The following is a 27,090-nucleotide window of genomic DNA, read 5'->3' as shown; positions in this document are numbered from 1 at the left end:
CCCCGGCTAGGCCCCACCCCCTCGGCGAAGAGCTTTTTAGCCCTTAGCAGGCGCCGTAGTCTTCGTCCAACTGGCGCGGGCGACTCTTTCGGCGCCGGCTGGGAGTGCGCGTTGCGGCGAGCCAGCGGGTGGGCGGGCCTAGCGCTTCCCACGCCTCGACACCGGCCTCTGCAGTCAGACCCCCGGGGTGGGGGAAGTGTCGCCTTCTGGGTCTCCATTCTGCCGCAGTGGCCCCTGCGATAACGCTCCTCCGTGCTGCGGCTGCGGAGGCTGCGCTACTCAGGACACCCCGGGCAGCGCCGGTTCGCGTCCTTCCTCCTCCAGTGCCTCCCCCGCGCCTCCCCGCATCCTCCGCCCCCTCCGCGCCCGGCGCCGCCTCCCAGACTGCGGGCAGACCGCTCCACACAGCCGCAGCGCCCAGCGTCTGGACGGCCTGAGGGAGACACACACGCCCACACGCACCCCGCCCGGCCGCACCCCTGCCCAGCATGTCGGCGCTCGAGTGGTACGCCCACAAGTCCCTGGGCGATGGCATCTTCTGGATTCAAGAACGCTTCTACGAGTCCGGCAACCGCGCCAACATCTGGCTGGTGCGCGGTTCGGAGCAGGACGTGGTGATTGATACAGGCCTGGGGCTACGCAGCCTCCCGGAGTACCTCTACTCCTCCGGCCTCTTGCAGGACTGCGGGGCCGAAGAGGACGCGGAGCGCCGGCCGCTGCTGGCCGTGGCCACCCACGTGCACTTCGACCACTCCGGCGGCCTCTACCAGTTCGACCGAGTCGCCGTGCACCACGCCGAGGCCGAGGCGCTGGCTCGCGGGGACAACTTTGAGACCGTGACCTGGCTGTCCGATAGCGAGGTGGTGCGGGCCCCCAGCCCGGGCTGGAGGGCCAGGCAGTTCCGGGTACAGGCGGTGCAGCCCACCCTCATCCTGCAGGATGGTAATGGGCCCCCGCGGGCGCGCGCGCTCTCCTAAGGGAGGGGATTGGGAAGAGACTGGCCGAGTGCTGCTGCATGTTGCGGACCTGCGTGGCCATAAGGGGGATGATTTTGGCATCTCGCAGAACGACTTCTGTTTCACCCTTCCCTGAGTAAAAAAAAGCCCACTCGAACCTTGCCAAGGCCATCGCAGCCTTCTCTGTCAGAGAGCACTCTGGCACCGTGTAGCCATTCCGAGTACTCCTTTGAAAGCCGGCACCACCCCCGTAGTCAGTTTCCTGAGTCTGTTAACAGTAGTAACACCACCCAGACTTGTGACTAGAGATTGCCCATCCCATACTCAAGCGCCTGACGTTCCCAGGCGCTTGAGTAGCGAGTAGGCTCTTAAGGAATGACGCCTCGCGGAGAGTGCATGTCATGCTGTGTGCTTTTGAGAGCTGCGGACTTCATCAGCTCAGTCACCACCACCAGGATGAGTAATTCCCACCTGTAGGCTTGGAAAGCCGTTATCAGAGCAGTGGTTCCAATCTCTCATGCATCCATGTCTTTCAGCTAGGTTTCTGCTCTTGATGTCGCCTCCGGAGATAAAAAGCTTCGTAGTAAACATAAAAGGAGAATATGTCTGAGTCTTTCTTTAATGACGCATGTATGGTCTGATTGAAAGCAAAGCCTGAGATAGATTAATACGGTTATTTTCGATGGAGATAAATTATGTGGACCAATACATAGGTAGCCTTGGTGCTTTGGCTCTGTGAAAGACAGGATGGGGTTCAGAGAGAAATTCAAGGAATAAAACAATATAGAATAGGCCCTTAGCCCATTGTCCCCACAAAGCCACTTAAATAATTAACCATGGCCCCAATATTTGGTATATTAATTTTCTGTTTTCTTTCTAGAATACTTTGATTTCATTTTGTCCTCACAACACATTTGAAGTGAGACTACTGACCCCCAATTATATGGCTTGCCTAGAGTCCACCGAGCAAGATCATGGTAAAAGCTAGGATTTGAACCAAGACACAATAAATCAAAGCATGCAGAACATACATAAATCTTACCCCATAAATATGTTAACTCTGGGTAGAATGTGAAAGCCCCCTATTATCTTTTCTATCTTGAAATCATTTTAATTTTCAACTTAGTTTATTAAAACATCCCTCTATAAGGTAGAAAAATGGAGTTGCTGCAGTACATTGAGGCTCACTTTTCATGACCAAACAATATGGCAAATAATGAAATACTGTACAAAAATCAGTTTGTCTTACAGATGAGATCTTGATCAGTTGATGTATTAAAAAATACAAGATTTTATACCTCACCCCCCACCCAACAAGGCTCTTCATTAAAGTTTTAAATCTAAAGGTTAAAAAAACCTGGTTTAGATGGTAGTCTTGCATTATCTGACAATTTGAGATAAAGGAAAGGTACATTTACATTAAATTTTAATTTACATTAAATTCAAAGTACATTTACTTTTAACCACTGTATTTCTTGATTAAAAAAAATAATACTATTAGGGGTAAGATTTCAATGCAGTTGATGGGTATTTAGACCAAATTCTGGCACCTAGATCAAAGAAGGTTTATATTAGTATTAAAATATATTTAAATTGTTTAAAAGAATAAATTACTTTTGATTCTGTGAGAGCAAGGGGAAATCAATAGTCAAAGAATGGTTGGGATTATTTATAGATGAAGAAAGGATCCATGCCATCCTGAATATCATGCCAGAGGTCATACAGCCTGTTTGGGAAAGAGCTGGGACTGGAACCCAGGTTTCCTGAATCCTAATTGATGGTAGAATTGTAGCATTTTGGGGGCTGCACAGAGCCTGCAAATTACCTGTGTGGTGCTTTCAGCCTTTCAAGGTGTGAAAAGAAAGCTTAATATTTACCAAATACTTCGAAGGTGATAGCACTGTGTTATCAAAAGTTATTTTTCATTAGAACCTGACTGCTTCACCCTCTCAAGAAGTATATAATTTCCTCTCAGGAATATTAATTTCCTGTATCTTGTGAATGATGTGGCCTGATAACTTGCTATTGACATAATCTAGATGCCTGGGAGGAGACATAAAATATTTATATTAAAACTTCATATACACTTACACACATGAACAACACCTGTCCAAACAACACAGTCTTCATTGTTTTGGTTAGAACACAAGGAAGCTGAAATCATTTGTTTATTGCATTTCATTTAATGAATTGATCATCACCTGTAATGGAGAAGCATAAATCTGTGGACTAATTTTCTAACTGAAAAGCTGACTTGTATATGAGGGACAAGGAGAAAATAGCCATATCATCCAGTGCATTATCTTTGATGGAAAAACAGCTTACCTTGCTAATAGTGAGATAGTATCTTCCTATAAGAAAAATTGATAGAGCACATACTCTTGAATGGGCACATACCATTTTGCTTATATTTCACAATATTCAAGTAATACGAAGTTCTGGCATTTTTAGCTATCTCTAATACACATGTTTGAACAGTTTGCCCAGAATTATCACACTATTATCTCAAAGGAGTGGTTTCAGGTGGACTTAAGTCATTTGGGGAGGTTAAAACAAAAAAATACAGATTATAGAAAGGTGGCAGACCGAACAAACACATCTAATTTGACACCCTCCCAAAGCCCCACCAATGCTACTTTAAAGAGGACCATGATTTGTTTAAGTATAAATCCTGGATTGGCTGGGGGACTTGCACTGATGAAGATCCTCAAAAGGCTCAGGAATTAGCAATAGCCGGTACCTCACTGGTGGCAAAAGGAAGAATATTAGAATAAATAGAATTGGTTAAAACATTTTACAAAGTAAACTCCGAACCCTTCTCCCTAAGTGAGTACCCTCACCCCAAATCCAATTAGTTTATTCTCTGGGCATAGTAAATAAGAGGAGTTTCTTGATTGAAGGATGCCAAACGCTATTGAGCTCAGGGGTTTAGGAGGAACAGTGTATGTATGTATGTGTGTGTGTATCTACTACTATTTTCCCAGAAGGATAAGAGCCAGACCTTTACTCCTTTGGTTGGACATTAGAAAAATTTTATCTGAAGATTCTGCCCCCTACAGGAAGACTTCAAGATGCCAAGGTAGAGAAATCCCTAAGAAATCCCTGGCCTATCTCTGTCTACTGTCAAGCTTAGGTCACTAGAACCCATGTACATGCTTCAGGCAGCTTCTTTGTCCCCCATTCTTTATTGATGTAAATATTTATGGAGTATGGGTGATATTTGATACATGCATACAATGTATAATAAATCATTAGGATATCTATTATCTCAAACATTTATCATTTTTTGTGTTGGGAACATTCCTAATTTTCTCTTCTAGCTATTTGAACTATGCAATAAATTATTGTTAACTATAGTTGCCCTACTGTGCTATTGAACACTAACTTATTTCCTCTAACTTTATGTTTATATCCATTAACCAACCTTTCTTCATCCTCCTTTCTTTCCCAGCCTGTAGTAACAATTCTAACTTTTTTAGCTCCCACAGGAGTGAGAACATTAAATATTTGTATTTCCGTGCCTGACTTATTTCGTGTAGCATAATGTCCTCTAGTTCCATCCATGTCACTGCAAATGACAGGATTCCATTCTTTTTATAGTTGAATAATATTGTATTGTGTCTATATAGCATGTTTTCTTTATTCATTCGTCTGTTGATGGGCACTTAGGCTGATTCCATATCTTGGCCATTATGAACAGTGTTGCAGTACAAATGAGAGTACAGATATCTTTTTGGTATGCTGATTTCTTTTGGATATATACCAGTGAGATTGCTAAATCATACAGAATTTTTATCTTTAGTTTTTTGAGGAACCTCTATTCTCTTTTTCATAGTTGCTATACTAATTAATATTCCTGCTAACAGTGTACAATCATTCCCCTTTCTCTACATCCTTGCTAGCATCTGTTAATCTCTGGGTTTTTTGATAATAGCCATGTTAACTGGTTCCACCCACTCTTAAACAGGCAACCAAGCATTGTGAAAAATCTGAGAAAATCTTCTAACATGTGTTCAAATATTAAAACAAACAGCATAAAGCAACGTGAAAGTGGGAGACTGTCATTGGGGGATAAGACATGCTATTGTGTTCAAGATATCCAGGAGACAATAAGGATGGTTTAAAAATATACAACAGAATAATACCCACCCCCACAAAAACGAGCTCTAGGTATTTAAAATGTCAAAATATACTTAGTAGAAAGTCTGGAAGATAAAATTGAAAAATTTAGAGCAGATAGGCAAAATGAAAAGAAGGAGAGAAAAAGACTAGATAAGTAGAGGACCAATTTGGAAAATCCAACCCTGGAATAATAGGTACAGAGACAGGATAGAGAAAGTGAGAGAGAAGAGATAGTAGAAATAGATGTAATCCCAGAATACTAAAGGTAATCCAAGAATATATCCCACAATTAAAGGGTATAAATTTCCAGATTGAAAGGGCCCACAGAGTTTTCAGCACAATGGATGAAAACACATCCAAACCAAAGCACATTACTGCAAAGCTTCAGAACATTAGGAATCAAAGAAGATTCTACAAAATTTAAACAAAAGGGTCATATATTTAGATCAGAATGGCTTTGAAGCTAGAAAAGAAGAAAATTTGCCTTCAAATTTGAATGAAAATTATTTCCAACCAAGAATTGTGCATTCATCCATTAAATAATTAAATTATTTCCCCCCAAAATTATTTCCCACTTAGGAGGATACTAGGATATTCCTCTTCAAAATAAGGAGTAAAACCAAGAAGAAGGAAGACATCAAATACTGTGAACAGGAAATCTAATGCAAACGAAAGTCAAAAGAAAACATCAGGATGATGCAAGGGATGACACTCTGATAGTACCCTGGGTACAGAGGGCTCCAATCTGGTTAAAAAATATACAGAGGGCACCAGAGTGGAGCCTTCTGTACCCAGGGTACAGCAGGGCTGGAGCAGTTGAATCTTAGTTCTTTTGCCATGGTGGGGGCAAAGGGTGAGAGGATGAGAAATGTATACACGTGTAATGATGGTGTGTGGAAAGTGGGGAGTAAAATGAGCTAAAAATCCTATTTTACAGTGGAAATCAACAAGTAACAAAATTTTAAGACCAAGAAATAACACGTGCATGAAATCAGCAGAGTATATCTAATTGGTAAATCAAGAAATAGAGTATAAACATTTAGGAATAACTGTATCTGGTAGAGGTAATTACTAGAAAAAATAGCTAAAATTGTTAAAAGTGGTTGCCTCTTCATAGCAAGATTGGAGATAGAGTGAAAATGGGGCAAACACAGTTTTCTTGCATTTTAAGCACTTCTCAAATATTTCATTTAAAATATGTACGTATATTTGAGTAAAAACAGAAAAATGGAGGATGGCAATATGGGAAAGCATTTGAGAAACCAAGAGAAGTGTAGTATGATTGGAATCTGGACAACCAGATCAGGGTGAGGCTTGGAAGGATTATGTGTATGTGTGCGTGTGTGTGCTATATTTCACAGGCATTTCTGGTTCTTGTAAGAGAGGCTTTCATGAAATTCTATATTTGGGCATTATGAGGACATGACAAGCATTTTTTAAGCCACAGGATAATGGCAGAAGTAAATATATTCAGCCTTAATAGTTGTTTATGGTTGCTATCTGTTTTGGTAGGTGGGTACCTATGTCTTATCTGTTGTTAAAGATTTTGAATACCACTTGGATAACCAAAGATCAATAAAACCCTATCCCTGAATTGGTAATTCTCTACAGCTTCTTTTGAGAATTAAACTTCTCTTACAACCAACCCTTCTGTACATTTATTAAATAATTGGTCTCCAGCAGCTCTATTATTAATCAACTTAGCGATAATTTCTTTGCCTTACCTGCCAATCATACAGTAAATGCCAGCGGTCTGTAGTCCCCGGAGGTGCATTAAATCTGGAATAATTATCTGTAAAGGAATACTGGCCCCTTGTGATTGAAATATGGAGAAATTTGGGAGTGTCTGATACCATCTTAATGTCATTACTGGGTTTCAAGACAAGACCAGATATGAAGATGAAGTAGCAAATGAGACCTCTTTGGGGGTCAGTTTCAAGCCCTGAAATGTATTTCCACTACCTAGGATAGATGCCAGGGCTCTGGCTTCTTGCTCTTGTGTCCTGGGGGTAGTCAGGACCAAAATTCTTTCAGAGACTTTAGCCCTGTGGTTACACAGTGCTTGGCAGCATCTGTTAGAAAAGTCATTTAGGCCTAATGACAGTGGTTCTAGAACTTTGGTGTGCAAAAGAACCATTTCGGGAGCCCGTTAAAAATAGCAATTTCTAGGCACCAATACCCTAAACTTTGGGTATTATAAGACTGCATCCTTTGTGTAGGACTAAGGAATCCTTATTTTTAACAGAATCTCCAGGTGTTTCTTATGCAGTGGGTCTGCATACCACAGTTTGAGAGCTATAATATTATTTTATAGAAATAGATTGCATAGAATTATGTAGTACAATTGTGTAGCAATGTTTCCATTTCATCCTTCTTCACATGTTGTCATCACTGAAAAGTCAATACTTCCTATGCGGTAGTTCTCAAAAGGCAGTCTTGGACCGGCACTCTCAATATTGCCTGGGAACCTGTTAGAAATGCAGATTCATGGGCACTACCCTAGATCTATCCAATCAGAAACTAGAGGTGGGGTCCTGCAGTCTGTTTTTTAACAAGCTCTACCTGTGATTCTGATGCACACGGTAGTTTGAAAATGGCTGGTGTAGTTCGTGGCTCCCCAGACTTGCCTGATAATGAGAATCACCTTGGTTCCTTGATCAGCATCCAGATTCCAGAGGCTCTTGCCTAGAAGAGTGAATCAGAAACTAGAGTGGGTCTAGTAACGTGTATATTTAATAAGTATTGCAGGTGATTTTTATAATCAGGCAAATTCTAGAAACCTGGATTTGATTTGCTTTTCAATATGCATAAAAAACACCTGGAAAGCTACTGCTACTGCTGCTGGTTTTACTGGTCCTCAGATGACACTTTGAGTTGCACAGTTGTAGAGACACATCAGTTAACACTAAACAAAGGGCAAATGGCACAGACAGGGACGCAGATGGTGCTTCAAAAGCAAATAATTAGAAATTAAAAGTTTTAAGAAAAGATCTTGGGAAAATCAATGAGCCCATGAGTGTTTTTGTGCAAAGGGCCTTCTGTGTGAGAAGAAAGTATCACTCTATATGGAATGATATTACTAAATTTAATCTTACCTGGGACTGTGGGCAAGTTGACTAGTAAACTAGCAAAAAGATTGTTTACTGATAACATTAAATTTAGTAATTGTTTAAAATGAAATCCCAACCAAACTGTTTCCCACTATTTACTTTAAATTTTAGTCCCTTCTACTAAAAAAAAGGTTTTTGCCCCAATTTTAGGTCATCTTTTTTTTTTTTTTTTTTTAATTATTTTTTTTTATTTTGGCATATTATGGGGGTACAGATTTTAAGGTTTCAATAAATGCCCATTTCCCCCCCTCCCCCCAAAAGTCTGAGTCTCCATCATGACCATCCCCCAGATGGTGCACATCTCACTCACTATGTATGTATATACCCGCCCCCCTCCCCCCTCCCACCTGCCCAATACCCTATTACTGTAGCACCTATGTGTCCACTTAGGTGCTACTCAGTTAATACCAGTTTGCTGGAGAATATATCTGGTGCTTGTTTTTCCATTCTTGGGATACTTCACTTAGTAGTATGGGTTCCAGCTCTAACCAGGAAAATATAAGGTGTGCTATATCACCATTGTTTCTTAGAGCTGAATAGTACTCCATGGTGTACATATACCACATTTTATTAATCCATTCTTTGATTGATGGGCACTTGGGCTGTTTCCACAGTCTTGCAATTATGAATTGTGCTGCTATAAACATTCGAGTGCAGGTGTCTTTTTTGTAGAGTGTCACTGGATCATTTGGGTAGATGCCCAGCAATGGGATTGCTGGATCAAATGGTAGATTCACTTGTATCGCTTTAAGGTATCTCCATATTGCTTTCCACAGAGGTTGAACTAGTTTGCAGTCCCACCAGCAGTGTAGGAGTGTTCCTCTTTCTCCGCAACCACGCCAGCATTTATTGTTTGGAGATTTTTTGATAAAGGCCATTCTCACTGGGGTTAAGTGATATCTCATTGTGGTTTTGATTTGCATTTCCCTGATGATTAGAGATGTTGAGCATTTCTTCATATGTTTGTTGGCCATTCTTCTGTCTTCTTTAGAAAAATTTCTGTTCAAGTCCTTTGCCCACTTTTTAATGGGGTTATTTGATTTTTTCTTCCTAATTTTCGTGAGTTCTAAGTATATTCTAGTTATCAGTCCCTTATCGGATGCATAGGATGCAAAAATTTTCTCCCATTCTGTAGGTTGTCTGTTTACTTTCATGACTATTTCTTTGGCTGTGCAGAAGCTTTGTAGTTTGATCATGTCCCATTTATTTATTTTTGTTGCTGCTGTGATTGCCTTTGGGGACTTCTTCATAAACTCTTTGCCCAGGCCGATGTCTAGGAGAGTGTTTCCAACTTTTTCCTCTAGAGTTCTAATAGTTTCATATCTTAGGTTTAAGTCTGTTATCCAGCGTGAGTTGGTTTTTGTGAGAGGTGAAAGGTGTGGGTCCTGTTTTAGCCTTCTACAGGTGGCTATCCAGTTTTCCCAGCACCATTTATTGAAGAGGGATTCTTTTCCCCAGCGTATGTTTTTGTCTGCTTTGTCAAAGATGAGATGGCTATATGAGGATGGTTTTATATCAGGATTCTCACATCTGTTCCACTGGTCAATATTCCTGTTTTTGTGCCAATACCATATTGTTTTAATTACTACAGCTTTGTAGTATAGTTTGATATCTGGCATATTAATGCCTCCCATTTTGTTTTTGTTGCCTAGAATTGCTCTTGATATTCGGGGTCTTCTTTGGTTCCATACGAAGCGTAAAATTATTTTTTCTATATCTGTGAAGAATGCTGATGGGATTTTAATAGGTATTGCATTGAATCTGTAGATCAGTTTGGGTAGTATAGACATTTTGACGATATTGAGTCTGCCGATCCACGAGCATGGTATGGATTTCCATCTGTTTACATCCTCTGCTATTTCCTTCCTCAGTGTTTCATAGTTCTCCCTGTAGAGGTCTTTTACCTCTTTGGTTAAATATATTCCTAGGTACTTTAATTTCTTTGTTGCTATTGTGAAGGGAATTGAGTCTTTGATTTGGTTCTCAATTAGATTGTTGTTGGCGTATATGAATGCCTCTGATTTCTGTGTATTGATTTTGTATCCTGAGACTTTACTAAATTCATTGATCAGTTCCAGGAGTTTCTTGGTTGAATCCTTGGGGTTTTCTAGATACAATATCATATCATCAGCAAACAGTGAAAGTTTGATCTCTTCTGCCCCTATTTGGATACCTTTGATTCCATTTTCCTGTCTGATTGCTGTAGCCAAGACTTCCAGCACTATGTTGAATAGAAGTGGAGATAGTGGGCAGCCTTGTCTGGTTCCAGTTCTAAGTGGGAATGATTTCAGTCTTTCCCCATTCAGTATGATGTTGGCTATGGGTCTGTCATATATGGCTTGTATCATTTTTAGGTATGTCCCTTCTATGCCTATTTTCTTAAGTGTTCGTATCATGAAAGGGTGTTGAATTTTGTCAAAAGCTTTTTCTGCATCTATTGAAAGAATCATGTGGTCTTTGTTTTTGCTTCTGTTGATGTGGTGAATTGCATTTATAGATTTACGTATGTTGAACCATCCCTGCATCCCTGGGATGAAGCCCACTTGGTCGTGGTGGATTATTTTTTTGATAAGTGTCTGGATTCGGTTAGCTAAGATTTTGTTGAAAATTTTTGCATCTATATTCATTAGGGATATTGGTCTGTAGTTTTCTTTTTTTGTTGCATCCTTTCCTGGTTTTGGTATCAGAGTAATATTCCCTTCATAAAAGGTGTCGGGGAGGTTTCCGTTCTTCTCGATGTTGTGGAATAGTTTCTGCAAGATAGGTACTAGTTCTTCTTTGTAAGTATGGTAAAATTCAGGTGTGAAGCCATCTGGACCGGGACTTTTCTTTTTAGGGAGATTTTTAATTGCTGTTTCTATTTCAGCTGTTGAGATTGGTCTGTTCAGGGAATCTATTTCTTCCTGGTTGAGCCTAGGGAGGCTGTGTGTTTCTAGAAATTTGTCCATTTCCTCCACATTTTCCAGTTTGTGTGCATAAAGATTTTTGTAGTATTCATAAATTGTATCTTGTATCTCTTTGGGATCAGTTGTGATATCTCCTTTTTCATTCCTGATGGAGCTTATTAGAGATTTCTCTTTTCTGCTTTTCGTTAGCTTAGCCAATGGCGTGTCAATTTTGTTTATTTTTTCAAAGAACCAACTTTTTGTTTTATTAATCTCCTGAATAGCTTTCCTGTTTTCAATTTCGTTTAGTTCTGATTTGATCTTGTTGATTTCACTTCTTCTGCTGGGTTTGGGGTTGGTCTGTTCTTCTTTTTCCAGCTCTTTGAGTCGTTTCATTAGATTGTCTATTTGTGATCTTCTTGCCTTTTGGTTATAGGCATTTATGGAGATAAACTTTCCTCTCAGAACTGCTTTAGCTGTGTCCCAGAGGAGTTGATAACTTGTCTCTCCATTGTCGTTTTCTTCATAGAAGTTTTTTATTTCCGTCTTGATTTCTTCATTTACGAAGTAATCATTTAGTAGGAGGTTGTTTAATTTCCACGTTTTTGTGTAGAAATGTGAGTTTCTGTTAGGGTTGATTTCTAGTTTTATTCCACTGTGATCTGAGAAAGTACATGGTATGATTTCTATTTTTTTAAATTTCTTGAGATTTTCTTTGTGTCCTAGGATATGGTCAATCTTAGAGAATGTCCCGTGAGCTGATGAGAAGAACGTATATTCAGTGGATTTTGGGTAGAATGTTCTGTAGATGTCTGTCAGACCCAATTGTTCTAGAGTTTTATTTAAGTCCATTATTTCTTTATTAATTTTCTGTTTGGAGGATCTGTCTCGTGCCGTCAGTGGGGTGTTGAAATCTCCGGCGATTATGGAGTTGCTATTAATCCATGTGCTTAGCTCCAGTAAGGTTTGCTCTATGAATCTGGGTGCACCTAAGTTGGGTGCATATATATTTAAAATTGTTATCTCCTCTTGTTGGACTGTGCCCTTCACCATTATATAATGACCCTCTTTGTCTTTTACTACTTTTGTTGGTTTAAAAACTAAATCGTCTGAAATTAGAACTGCCACACCAGCCTTCTTTTGGTTTCTATTTGCTTGGAATATTGATCTCCACCCTTTTATTTTTAGTCTATGTGCATCCTTGCAGGTTAAATGTGTTTCCTGAAGACAGCATATACTTGGCCTGTATTTTCTTATCCATTCAGCCAGCCTATGTCTCTTGAGTGGAGAGTTTAAGCCATTCACATTTATTGAGAGAACTGATAGGTAAGGTAGATTACTGATCATTCTGTTGGGTTGGATGTTGTTGCTATGATTTCTGTCTTGAGCCATTGTAATATCTGGCCTTTAATATCTTTGGGTTTTGGTTGTTTTTATATCCGTGGATTATTATTATGATGTTCCGTGTGTAACGCTGTTTTAAGTACTTCTTGTAGGGCTGGTCTTGTCTTGGTGAATTCTCTGAGCCTTTGCTTGTCTGAGAATGTTTTTATTTCTCCTTCATATATGAAGCTTAGTTTTGCAGAAATAATATTCTAGGCTGGGCATTGTTTTGTTTCAAAAGAGTGAGAATGGGGCCCCAGTCTCTCCTTGCTTGTAAAGTCTCATTAGAGAAGTCTGATGTTATTCGAATTGGCTTTCCCTTGTATGTCACTTGCTTCTTTTGTCTTACAGCTCTTAGAAGGGCCTCTTTAGTTGATACTTTGGTCAGTCTGATGACTGCATGACGTGACGTCTTCCTGCTTGCATTGAATCTCCCAGGGGTCCTCTGGGTTTCTTGAACTTGTATATCGAGATTTTGAGCAAGGCCTGGGAAATTTTCCTCTATTATATCTTCAAAAAGCTTGTCCAGCCCTTGAGTGTTGTCTTCCTCCCCTTCGGCTAAACCTATGACCCTCACGTTAGGTTTTTTCACATAATCCCACAGCTCTTGTAGGCTTTGGTCTTTTCTCTTGTTTCTCTGCTGTATTTCTGTGACTGATTTATTTAATTGGAAGGTGTTATCTTCAAGCTCTGAGATTCTTTCTTCTGCTTGATCTACCCTGTTCTTGAGACTTTCCACAGTATTTTGTAGTTCTCTGAGTTGATTCTTCATCTCCAGGACTTCGGTTAAAGTTTTCTTCACTGTGTCAATCTCTTTGTTGAACCTTTGTTCCATTTCTTGGAGGTTTTTTGTGTTTTCTTGGTGTTGGTTATTGAGTTGTTGTTGCAGCTGGGTGAGTGTTCTTATGATCCACATACGAAATTCCTTTTCTGTCATATTGGTTGCCTGATTTTGGTCGGTGTCCGTTTCTAGGGGGCTGGTGCTCCTCCTTGGGGGTGTGTTTTCCGTTTGGTTCTTCATATTTCCTGAGTTCTTTCGCTGATTTCTTCCCATGTCGATCAGTTGTTGTTTCTTTCCTTAGGTTATTGTTTGGGTATTCACACACCTTGTTTAGTTTCTGAGGCGTTAGGTGGTGCCTGTGGGTGAAATTGGACCACTCCCTGTATATTGAGTCAGTGGATGCCGTGGAAAGGCTGTGCAAGGTGCCGCCCCTGTCAGTAGGTGGCGTTTGCTTGGAGGAACAGGCTATGGTGTTGATTTTGAGTCCTGTTATCAGCTCTCGTTCTGGGCGGAGCTGGGTTGGGTAAGCCTGCCCTCAGGCCGTTAGCAGGGGTCAAAGTTCTGTTCTCAGCTTACAGGGAAAGCTGTCAGGGCAGGGCTGGAATGGTCCTGCTCAGCCAGAAAGTCTGGAGGTGGGGGTGGGGCTGTCTGAGACCCGCAGTCTGCAGCAGGCCTCGCTTCTTTCCACCCTCCCCAACTCTGCAGCTACTCCTGGGCCTCTGCCAGCAGGCCAGACCACAAGCCACCAGGCCTCCCCGGACTGTGGTGCCGGCGGGGAGGTTCCCTGCACAGGAACGCCACCTGGGTTGGGCGCACGGCCTCCTCCTGGGAGGAGGGTTGCCCTCTAGGACACCGATCTGCCCCTGGAGGCACACAGCCCTCAGTAGGCTGTTCGCGTATAATCCTTCTGTGCCCGGGGCAATGCTAGCCCTCGGTGCAGGGGATCTGGTCTGCAGGTCCGACCTCTGGGACCCAGAGTTCAAACTGTATTCCCACCAGGGAGAGGATTTCCGGTCCTAATTCACCCACAGGGAGCCCAAGCTGGATCTATGTCTCTCAGCCTCTGAGTCGGCACCGTTTTCCTGGGAACACGGTGCCAGCAGCACCTGGGAGGGCGGGCGGGGTCCCAAACGGGAAGGTCCCGTTCCCTGGAGGTGCCTCCGGCTGGTGGCTGTATTGTCTCTCTGGGCAGCCGCGGGTAGGGTCGGCGGAGGGGAGGAGGAGGCAATATGGCGCCTGCCGCGCGGCTCGGGTCCGTGCACACGGAGGTGCCCGGAGGAAGTTGGGAACCTGGTGCCACGTCTGCTACAGGCTCACCGTTGGCAAGCGGCGGCAGTCTCTGGGCTGATGTCCGCAGGTCTCTCCACCCGCTGGGGAGCCCGCCAGCAGTCCCGAATGCAGGGGAGGGGAAACAGCAATTCCACCTACCCTTGCCGCTGGTCTCCGGGCTGCTCCGGTGGTCTCAGCCTCCAGTTCTCCTCCGCAGCCTCCTCCCGTGGAGTCTCCCGGGGTCTCAGGTACCCCTCCTTCCGGCCCTTGTCCGCTGTATGCTCGTCTTCTTGCTTCTTTCCTCTAGTTTCTGCTAGAATTGGTCTTTTCTGTAGAGACCCTCTGTCTGGCGGTGTTATTCGTCAGCCATCTTGCTCCGCCCCCTAGGTCATCTTTTTTTTAAAATTTTTAGTACTAATGATGCTCAAATAAAAAAGAATTTCTTTACTCCTAAATTCAGAAGAGAAAGAATGTGAATCCCTGGGCTTGTAAAGCAGAAGCTGGAAGTACACATCAGATTCAGAAAATGTATTCGAAGTATTATGTTTATCTTTAAAATTATTGCAAATTTTTTCATTCATATCCCTTTTTGATAGCTCTATATGGATTAGATATAATTAATATTGTAAGGGATAACAATCTCAGGACCACCCCTCCAAATACCTTATGCAAAAGGGAAGGAGGCTGAGTCATGCAACACCCCCTTCTTAATGAATAGCTGTAACTATTAATAACATTTTGCATCAGCCAGATACCCACAGAAAGGTAAAGGCCTCAGGCATCTGTGAAGGGCTGCCCCAGCAGATCATTGATCAGGAAATTCTTTGCTGGCCTCCCATAAACAAGGACATGCAAATTGTAACTTTGGGTCTCTAGGCTAAGACTGGCTCCTAAAACTAGTCTTGTTCCATTTCACACTAATGATGTTGATTATAGGTTTATGTTTCAGGTGCAGAACAGAGACAAGACAAGATAAAGATAAGACAAGATAAAATAGTCTTCCACCTACCCAGGGACATCTGCATAATTTATGCTTCCTTCACTCCCTTTTTCTCTTCTAACATTTGCCTTATTTTACGAAAATGTAGATTTCCTGAGTCTCACAGGAATGGAAACATTTTGTCTTACTACCCACTCTCCTCTTTGTTCCTTTCTGTATGCCCTATCCCCTTTAAAACCTGCATTCCCGTATGTCACTCCAGAAAAACAGCCACAGATCTGTGTGTGGTTTGTGTTTTTCTTGGGCATGTCCTCAAACTTTGGCTTAATGAACCTCCATTGATTAAGACCTTTGCCTCAGTCACTTACCATAATATACCATAAAATTTTTTATATCAATATACCATAAAATTCCCCTATTTAACATGTACAATTCATTGGTTTTTTTGTATATTCACAAAGTAGTGTAAACCCCATATCCCTTAGCCATCACCCCTTAAATTCTCTAGCCATTCCCCCACCCCCACATTTGTGTATTCTGGATATTTCATATAAATGGAATAACACAACGTGTGAACCTCTGTGCCTGGCTTTTATTACTTGGTATAATGAGTTCAAATTTTATCCATGTTGAAGCATTGATCAGTACTTCATTTATTTTTATTACCAAATAATACTCCATTTTATGCAGTGAAAGTGTTCCATTTTCTCCACCACTTTGTTAACACATGGTTTTGTCAGTTTTTTTATTTTTTATTTTTTAATTGAACCAACCAAATCAGCCCTTTAGTATTTAGCCATTCTAGTGTAATGGAATTTCATTGTGATTTAATTTGCGTTTCAATGACTAATGATGTTGAGCATCTTTTCAGATTCTTACTTACTAAATGTCCTCACTGTTAAATGGTCTACTAAAATCTTTTCTCCTTTTTAAAAATTGAGTTTTTTTCTTATTATTGACTTACAAGAGTTCTTTATATATTCTGGCTACTAGTTCTTTATCAGGTATACATTCTGTGAATATTTTCTCCCAGTATGTGGCCTTTCTGCAAATATTTTTCTCCAGGGTGTGGCCTGCCTTTTCATTTTCTTAATGGTGTCTTTTAAGCAGGAATGTTTATAACTTTGATGAACTCTAATTACTCATTTTTCCCTCATGTGTAATGCTTATTGTGTTCTATGACTAGCCTAAGATCAGTAAGATTTTCTCCATTTTTTCTAGAAGTTCCCACATTTAGGTTTATCACCTATTTTGAGTTAGCTTTTGTGAATATTGTGAAGTAAGGGTTGAGAGATTCTTGTTTGTTTGTTTGTTTGCATATGGATATCCAAAGTGTCCCATTCCAATTTCTTGAATAGACTTTTACCCATTGAATTACCTTGGCTGACCTTTGTCAGAAATCCATTGACAAAACTGTGAGTGTTTACTTCTGGACTCTCTGTTCTCTTCTATTGATGTTTATCATTTAGCCAGTAACACAGTGTCTTGATTATTGTAGCTTTATTGTAATTCTTGAAATTAGGTAGTATAAGTCATCCAACTTTAGTCTTCTTTTTCATAATTGAGGTTTGCATTTCCACATAAATTTTAGAATCAGATTTTAAACTTCTTCAGAAAACTGTCAAGATTTTAATTGAGATTGTGCTGAATCCACACCGGGGGTCCTCAAACTTTTTAAACAGGGGGCTAGTTCACTGTCCCTCAAACCGTTGGAGGGCCGGACTATAGTTTAAAAAAACTATGAACAAATTCCTGGGCACACTGCACATGTCTTATTTTGAAGTAAAAAAACAAACGGGCAAAAACACCCGCATGTGGCCCACGGCCGTAGTTTGAGGACACCTGATCCACACTGACCATTACAGTAACCACTAACCACATGTGGCTATCTAAATATAAACTTATAATGATTAAGATTGATTAACATTAAAATTTTAATTTCTTAGTTGCACAAGCCTTATATGAAGTGCTATTAGCCACATGTAGCTGGTAGCTACAATATTGGAGAGTATTGACAATGAATATTTCAATCATTATAGCAAGTTCTATTAGGGCAGCTTTGGAAAAATTGGGTTACATTACCATCTTCCAATCAATAGACATAGCATATCTCTCCCTTTTTTTTTTTGGTCTTTTTAAATTTCTCTTGACAGTGTTATAGTTTTCAAAATGCAGATGTTACAAAACATCTTTTGTTTAAATTTTTTGTAAATACTTTTATGTTATTTTGAATAGGTTTTTAAATTCATTTTTTGATATTACTTTGTAGCGTATAGAAATAAAATGATTTTTGTGTGTTGATTTTGTATCCTGTGACATTGTTTAACTTGTTTTTTAGTTCACTAGCTTTTTCCTACATAGGATTTTCTGTATATTAGATCATGTTGTCTCTGAATAAAGACAGGTTAACTTTTTCTTCTCTAATCTGTGTGACTTTATTCTCTTTTCCTTGGCTTATTGCACTGGCTAGTATCTTCAGTATAATGTTGGCTAGAAATGGTAAGAGCAGACATTCTGCTTTGTTTTTGTCTTAAGAGGAAAGCATGTAGTCTTTCTATTCAGAGAGATAGTCCCCATAGGTTTTTCATAGGTGCCCTTTATAAAGTTCAGGACCTTCCCTTCTATTCCTAGTTTGCATCAAGAATGAGAATTGGATTTTATTATATGCTTTTCCTGCATCTACTGAGATAATCATATTGTTTCTCTTTTATTTTATTAATATAGTATATTACATTAATTTATTTTCAAAAGTTAAACCAAACTTGCATTTCTAGGATAAATCCCACTTGGTCTCAGAAGTTAAACCAAACTTAATATTACTGAGATAAACCCCACTTGGTCATTATCCTATTTATAAATTGCTGGATTTGATTTGCCAAAGGATTTTGAGACTACATTTATTAAGAATATTTGTTTGTAGTTTATTTGTGTGTGTGAGAGTGTGTTTTAACATTGTCTTGGTCTGGATTTTATCAGGGTAAAATTGAGCTAGTAAGTTTTCTCACCTTATCTATGTTCTGAAAATATGTAGAATAGATACTGTACCTTTTTAAAATGACTGACAGAGGTGACCAATGAAGCCATCTTTGAGCCTGAACTTTTCTTTGTGGGAAGATTTTAAATTATTAATCAAATTGTTTGCTTAATATAGGTCTATTTAGATTTCATTTCTTCTTGAATCACCTCTGGTAATTCATCTCTTTTTAAGAATATATTCATTTCAACTATGTTCTCAAATTTGTTGGCTTAAAGTTGTTCATAATATTCAGTTATTATCCTTTTAATTTCATTACGGTCTGTAGTAATAGTTCTTTCATTTCTGATTTTTGCAATTTGTGTCTTCTCTAATTATTTCTTGATTTGTCTAGCTAATGGTATATCAATGGTTGCATTTTCTAAAGAAACAGCTGTTGGTTTCATTGATTGTCTCTATTGAAACTTGTTTTCTATTTCATTTTTTTTTTGCTCTGCTCTTTATTATTTCTTTCTTAATACTTACTTTGTGTTTGATTTGCTCTTCTTTTCCTAACTCCTAAAAATAGTAACTTTGGTTATTGATTTTAATGTTTAATCCTTTATAAAATAAGCATTTGAAGCAATTGATTTTCTCCAAAGCACAGCTTTAGCTCTATTCCACAAATTTTGTAAGTTTTGATTTTATTTTCATTCATTCAGGATATTTTCTAATTTCCCTTTTGATTTCCTCTTGATCCATAAGCTATGTAGAAATGTGATGGTTAATTTACATATATAATTATTTGGCTATTTCCCATATTTATTGGTTATTTTTTATTTAATTCTATTGTTATTTTTGTTTATTAAAATTAGATAAGCTGGGCACTATGGTGCATGCCTGTAGTCCCAGCCACTTGGGAGGCTGAGGCAGGAAAATTGCTTGAACCAGTATGTTCAAGTCTAGCCTAGGCAACATACTGAAACCTCATCTCTAAAAAAATAATAATAATTAAAAAAAACACATTATAAATTATCTGTTCATTTTTTTATTTATATGTTAATTATATTGTGGTCAGAGAACATACTTTGTATGATTTTAATCCTTTTAAATTTATTGAATCTTGGTCTATGGCCTGGTGAATAATCCAGTGCAATTGAAAAGAATGTGCACTTTGCTATTTTGGAGTAAAGTATTTTATTTATGTCACTTAAATCAAGTTGGTTGATAGAATTGTTGGAGTATTCTGTATTCACAGTGATTTTCTATTTACATTTTTGGTCTTTGTTATAGGTGAATATATATATATATATATATATATTTATAATTATCTTTTTTTTCTTTTTCTTTTCCTTTTTTTTATTTTTTGGAGACAGGGTCTCACTCTGTTGCCCTGGCTAGAGTGAAGGGACACAGTCGTAGCTCACTACAACATCCAACTCTTCGGCTTAAGCAGTCTTCCTGAGTCAGCCTCCAGAGTAGCTAGGACTACAGGTGCAGGCCACTATGCCTGGCTAATTTTTCTTTTAGCTGGGTCTCACTGTGTTACCCAGGCTGGTCTCAAACTCCTGGCCTCAAGCAATTCTCCTGCCTTGGCCTCCCACAGTGCTGAGACTATAAGCTTGAGCCACCATGCCAGGCTTATAATTGTTATTTTTTTAATGTATTGACTTAACATATATCTTCGTAAAATATAACTCTTTTCTTTAGTAATGTTTCTTATGTTAAAATCTATTTTATCTTATATTAATATTCCCACTGTAGTTCCCATTCATTAATATTTACATGATGAAACTTTTCAACCTATTTTTGTCTTTGACCTTATAGTTTATCTTGCAGACTGTGTATTTATTGCTTTTTAATTCATTCTGACAATCTCTGTGTTTTTATGTTTAATGAATCCTGATTATTATACCATGTTAATTCCTCTATTAACTTTTTAGCTATATATTTTTTTGTTTTTTCCCTATGTGTGTGTTTGCATGAACAACTATGATGTGAATATTTTAATTTATAATTTACTTCAAGTTAATACTGATAAAATTTCAATGAAACACAGCAGATTTGCACCAATATAGCTCTATTTTCTCCTCATTGTCAATAACTGTGAAAAGTCTGACATTTGACCCTACTTTCAAGTTAGCAAGTTAGCCAGCGTAATAGATTCTGACAGAAGATGTAAGTTTCCTAGGTCAGAGATAAAGGACAGTTAATCCTCACAGCAATAGCTTTAGCCAGAGCATCATCATTTGTACCAGTTCCTGAAGTCTGAATTCCAACAAGGTGACACAAGAAGGAGCAAAATATAATACAGTTCACTAGAGCAACACTAATGAATTGTGTTAAGGGATACTGATAGCATGGATGTTCTTAAAAGTAAAAGTTTCATGGTCAAAAAAGTTTGAGAAATTGTACAACTATATCTACTGTGTGTGTATCCACAATATATGCTAGTATATTAAAAGTTTTAGAAGTCTTGAAGAAAAGAAAGCTGCTTATAAAGTGAGAGTTCCTCAGATTATTTGACGACAGAATCATCTTCTTTTTTTTGTATCATAATAACCTGCTGACGTAGTGTTCCACATTACCTGCTTTGCCAAACAGTAGTCTAACAAACAATAGGAATGAAATGTAGGCAGCTTATTTTTAAATGATCATTAAGAAATATAGTATTTATGAAATAAAAGTAAAATAAGCATCACTTTCCCGATTTCTTTGAAACCATTGAGTGTTCTTCTGTTCTTCAAATGATTGAAGTCAAGTGTACAACATCTTTATCTGTAAATTTTGTTTTCATTTGTAGGGGATGTGATCAACCTTGGTGACAGACAGCTCACTGTTATGCACATGCCAGGTCACTCCAGGGGCAGCATTTGCTTGCATGACAAAGACCGAAAGATTCTCTTCAGTGGGGACGTCGTGTATGATGGATCATTTATTGACTGGCTCCCGTACAGCAGGATAAATGACTATGTTGGAACCTGTGAACGTCTGATAGAATTAGTGGACAGAGGTCTGGTAGAAAAGGTGCTTCCTGGGCACTTCAATACTTTTGGTGCTGAAAGGCTTTTTCGATTGGCTTCTAACTATATTTCAAAAGCTGGGATATGTCACAAAGTTTCTACTTTTGCCATGAGATCTTTTGCAAGCTTAGCTCTACGTGTAACAAATTCTAGGACCTCACCCTAGTATCTATACTGATAATCTATTTTGATTAATTACATAAATTAATCCAATTCATTCTGTGCTATTTACATGGTTAATAGTGAGCATTTCCAGAAGTGCTTTTCTACCACTATTGTATAAAGAAAGATTGAGAAAAGATTAAGAATGAATAAGCCAAAAAAGGAAATTCTTAGTTTAAATTGTTTTCTTTCTTCGAAGTAAGAAACCACTTAAGTAAGCTTATAATTTGCCAAAGCTGTCATCTTGTAATATTTTCTCTAGAAATGACACAGAAGTATATGGGAAAGCAAGGAGGTATTTTGCAACAAGAGAAAGGACTGTCCTTGCCTCCCATTTGTTTTATTTTATTTCCTAGATGACCTAGGAAAAAAGGTATATAGAGTTTTATGTTTGTACTCCAAAATTGATATTTTTTAGAATATTATTTAAAGATAAAGATTCTTGGGTTTAAAATACATTAGAACTTAATACAGACATATAAACTAACATTTAGAATGACAGCTAAAATATTCCATTATTATGGTCCTGAATTTTTTATGCTTCCTTTTGTTTATTTATTGTTTTTGTAATTATAGCACACATGATATGTTTGTGATTTAACTTATGAAAAGTACTATGAATTTGGTTTTATTGCAGAGCTTTAAATATAAATTGCACAGTGTTTCAGTAAAAAGCTACTATATATTGTTGTTTGTTATTATGTAAGTAATATTTTCAATCATGAAAGTGAATTTCAAATGTCTGTAACCTAACTGCAAATTGTCAGATTTCTCAAAAGGACACTGTCAGGCAAATCTGAAAATATACACATTGAGAATAATTTTTTATTATATCCTATTTTAATATTAACAGTTATTATAAACAAAACTTTTCTTGTTCAATAGCAATTTCAGTATTATGTTATGTTTTACAGTATCAAAACAACTATAAAGATCTACAACATCCTGATATAACCTGTTCTTTTAACATAACATGCATATGTACTACAGAAGGATTTTCAATTAATTTTCAAATTAATTGCAAAATATGTACTAGATATTGGCTTAGAGTGAATTGCCTTTTTAAATCCTGATTCACAACACCTATTCCTGTTCAGTATTCTTTGTCTTAAATACAGAAGTCTACATTCATAAAGTCATAAGAAAGCTTATACCACTATTTGGTAAAATGTTTTGATTTGGTGCTCTTAATAATAATTTCTTAAAAAGCCTTTTGGAATATTTCATAAAGGTTTTTTAAACATTTTTTCCACTGCCTTTTTATTATGGATGTCTCTAAAACTAAACTGAGATAGCTTTGGAAATCATATTTTTTAATATTAGGAAGGCCCAGCAATTTTGATTTCTGAAAAATTATGAAACTTTTTCTACCCTACAGACCCCCAGCTTCTTTAGTTATTTATTTATTCAACACTCAAACACACACATACAACCCCACATGCATACATATACAGTCACATATATACATGTACAGCACTGCGCTAAACACTGTGGAAGCTTAAAAAGTTAAGGAGACAACATTATAGCTGGAAGTTGAAAGCACACAAAACATTAATAATATATGCAAGTTGAAGTTAATATATATTATGCATGAGTGTAAGGTATATAAATGAAAGGGTGTGAAATTTTGTTAGGGAACATTTCCTTAAGGAGGCACTTTTGAGTCAGATTTGGAAGGATGATTTGTTAGATGGTCAGAGTGGGAAACAAGAAGATACAAGGATAGGGTTGTGAGCATTGCTGTCTAGAATAGTCTATATCTTGTGACAATATAAATTTAATTTTCAGGAATCCCATATCTTCCAAACACCGTGTATTTAGCAAGAGAAAAATGGACTTGTATTGTGTATATGAGTCATCCTTAATGAAAGATGAGCTGAACTGCCACATGCCACCCAATGAACCTTTACTTAGAATCAGAAAGGAGGCCATGATTGGTTCAAATACAGAATATCACAGAAGTTTCTCTGTGATGCTCATTCAAGGCAGTAGGTCTGTTTCACATGAGTGTAACATCAAGAATATAGATTAGGTTCAGGGCAACTATAATCATTTAATAAGCCTTAAATATAGCCATTATTTTTATATCAGTAGCACAAAGGAAAACCAAAAGTCCTTAACCATTCACCATTTTTATCATGTTAAGCCTTTTTTATTTTTAAATCAGGGTTTAGTAGGCACTATGTTTTATTAGAAAATACTTAAGCCTCCTGAAGGATTTCCATATTTATTAAAAGTGTAATTTTTTAAAACACATTGATGTTATTTTTTAATTTCCCTATTTTTTTCAGTTTTTCAAATTGTACAACAATATAAGACTGTGATATTTTGCTATTGCTTCAATGTGAATAAATTGGGGGAAGGCTATCATTTATTGGGTGTCCCTGATATACATTTTAAATATGCATTTTTAAATTTAATCTTAGCCCCAGCACCAAGAGGTAACTGACCAGCATCAAACAACACAACTTTGGATAAAGCTGGTAAGTGAACACAGGTCTGTCTGCCCCCAAACTGGTCTTTCTCTCATACCTGCACAATAACATAAAATTGGCAAAGTGTATTTTACTTTCTGAGATGCCACATGTGCCAAGAATAAATCAAATGATGTTAATGCATAATAACATATCTTTTTAAAACTTTTAAAAAATATATTTTCACCCTGACAGTGACCGTTGTAATTTATGATTTTTGGAAATATTAGTATGTAAGTGTAATTCAAAGTTATTAAAATGTAAGGCATTTAGGAGTAATTTTTGTTATTTATATTGTTAATACTTAATCTTTGGAAATTCATTTTCTTTACTTGATGTTTCCTTCTAACTGAGAAACCTAAAACAAACAAAAATCTTGTATGTTATCCTGATATAGTTGAATAAATGACTGTGTATTTATTTGTTCTTATATAGTTAGTAATATGAATGTGACATGCACAAATTGTCCTCTTATAACTTTCAGATAAATGTAAGTAAACATTTGTGTAACAAATATTAAAGTGGACATTTTATTTCAATCTATAATTGCTATTTTTTATAACATTAGCAAATTTCCATTTGATTTCTTGCAAGGATGTTTGTTATATGAAGTGCAGTTTTGAAAAACACCTGGTGAAAAAGATGTCAAATTTGTAGGAAAGAATGGTGAACTCAGAAACAGAAAAATACTAGTATAAGCCTTTAGTAGTTAATAAATATGGCATTTCAAATCACTGGATAAAAGACTATTGGATAAATCTTAAAATTGTTGATGTGAGAAAAATGGCTCCTGCCATTATAAAAAGGAATTCCAAATGGGTTAAAAGACCCAAATGTGAAAACCAGAACCACACATCTATTAAAAGAAAATTTAAGTCATATTTGACACCTTAGGATAAGGAAGCTCTGCTTTTATACAGGAACAAAAAGCAAAATTAAATCAAAATTTTAAATGTCCTAGAACTTATATGCCATAATGAAAGTTAAAGAGAGAAAGATTAGAAGAAAATAGTCACAAGTTGTATAATAGAAAAAATTTATTAGCCAATTTTAAAAATGCCTACAAATCAATAAAAAAAAAAAAAAGGTAAACTACTGTAAAGGAGGAAGGACCTTTCTTCTTCTACCTTCTTTAGTTCTGTGGCTGGACAAAAGACAGATTAACAGGAAAAAAGCAAACAAATTTTATTTGATGTTAATATTTTTACATGTACACAGAGGCCTTAATACATAAGAAATGAAGAACCACAGAAGCTGACAGCCCTAAGAGCCTATATCCCATTTAAGAAAAAATGATAGGCTAGATTCAGTGGCTCACACCTGAAATCCTAGCATTCTGGGAGGCCAAGGTGGGAGGATTGCTTGAGGTCAGGAATTTGAGACCAGCTGTGCAAGAATGAGACCCCATCTCTACTAAAAATAGAAAAAATTAGTTGGGTGTGATGGTGCTCTCCTATAGTCCCAGCTACTGGGGAAGTTGAGGCAGGAGGATTGCTTGAGCCAAGGAATTCGAGGTTGATGTGAGCTATTATGATACCACTGTATTCCAGCCTAGGTGACAAAGAAAGACTTTGTCTCAAAAAAAAAAAAAAAAGGAAAAAAGAAGAAAGAATAAGAAAGGAAGGGGGAGAGAGAGAAAGAAAAAAAAGAAAGAAAAAAGAGAAAGAAAGGAAGGAAGAAAGAGAAAAGAGAAAAGAAAGGAAAAAATTGTGGAGATGTGACAAGACAAAGGAAAAAGAATTTTGGCTAGCGGTGGCAAATTGTAGGAAAGTGACTAGAAAAAAATATGTGAGAGAAACTAATGGAAGACAAAGGTTATTTTAGGAGGTTTGCTTGTATAGATTTATCTTGTCATTGACTCCCCATCTCCAGTGATAAAAATGTTCTTTTCATGATATTGGGAGGGAGGGCACCTTTCTCATGGGAAGTTATATGCCCTGCTTTTAGGTAGCAAGGAGGAGGCCAGAGAGGCTTTCCTGCATCTGCATTTTCTTAGTTGCTTTCAGCTTAAAATAATCAATTGTGCCAAAGTGGCATATTTGAGAGTAGCAACAGATTATTCATGGAAGAAGAAACACGTAGGACCAATAAACATATAAAATAACGCTGAACATATAAAATAACGCTGAACTAGTAATCAGGGAAATGAAAATTAAAATAGGTAATTTAGCCAGACAGAAATTTTGAGAATATGGAATATTGGATATTTCACACTGTGCTGCCAAGTGTGTTTTAAAGTGCTCCAGTCATCTTGTGAAGCAATTTTGAGCCGTGATTTGACACATTCACACTTTGGGTTAAGAGTGACAGTCTGAGTGTACACCTTAACTTCTACTGTTTTCTGAAACTCTTAATAAAATGACAGGAAAGGCATTTTTTTTTAAATGGGATAAACTCATAGGAGCAAAAAGAATGATAAAGGAGCAAGAATATTTTTGGATACTGAAAAGCTGATGGATGAGTGAAAACTGAATTGACAAACCCAAGAAAGCTGAAAACTGGTCCAGGAATGAAGAAAGCCAAGAAGTGATCTTACTTATAGCACAGATCCCCCTAAAACGCTTAGAAATTGATGGTACAAGGTGACTCTAGGAATCAGGGTGAAGGTCTTTTTGATTCAGTTTGGAATTTAGCCTTCCAAAGTCTTCCCTAACTCTACACTATTTGTCAGTTTTCTCCCCCCATTTCAGGAAAGATTGGAGGCTAATTTAGATTTACCATGAAGTAAAGCAACCTATAGTCATGGGCCCATTTCAAGGCCCTGGGAGGGGCCTGAGATATGTGTTCAAATGTTCTTTTTTTTTTTTTAACTTGAAAAAGTAAGTTGCCCCCATTATTTACTACACTTACTCCCTTAATTCCTTACTCTCAACTTTTGATTCCTTTAACTTTCAGATCTTTTGGTATAATTGTCTACTTTTATACTGCTATTTCTTGATTTTTTTTATGTGCAGTGAAAGTTTATATTCTAAACGTTACGACCCCCTCACACTCCCGTTTTAGCATCTTGAAAAAGTATCTCTTAGAGCCTT

The 27,090-nt window shown here is 37.8% G+C and overlaps 1 protein-coding gene across 1 annotated transcript; it reads left to right on the top strand.

Annotated features, from left to right (window-relative positions):
• The first annotated feature begins 70 nt into the window (after positions 1-70).
• Positions 71-27,090, top strand: MBLAC2 (metallo-beta-lactamase domain containing 2). Its single transcript, XM_012781487.3, has 2 exons — positions 71-942; positions 21,203-27,090. The coding sequence occupies exons 1-2, from the start codon at positions 489-491 to the stop codon at positions 21,586-21,588; spliced, it is 840 nt and encodes a 279-aa protein (XP_012636941.1). The 5' UTR covers positions 71-488; the 3' UTR covers positions 21,589-27,090.

The sequence above is a fragment of the Microcebus murinus genome, chromosome 11, assembly GCF_040939455.1.
Source record: "Microcebus murinus isolate Inina chromosome 11, M.murinus_Inina_mat1.0, whole genome shotgun sequence".
NCBI classification, from domain to species: Eukaryota; Metazoa; Chordata; class Mammalia; order Primates; family Cheirogaleidae; genus Microcebus; species Microcebus murinus.
Note: the sequence above shows the minus strand (reverse complement) of the source record. Positions and strands in the feature narration are given on the sequence as shown.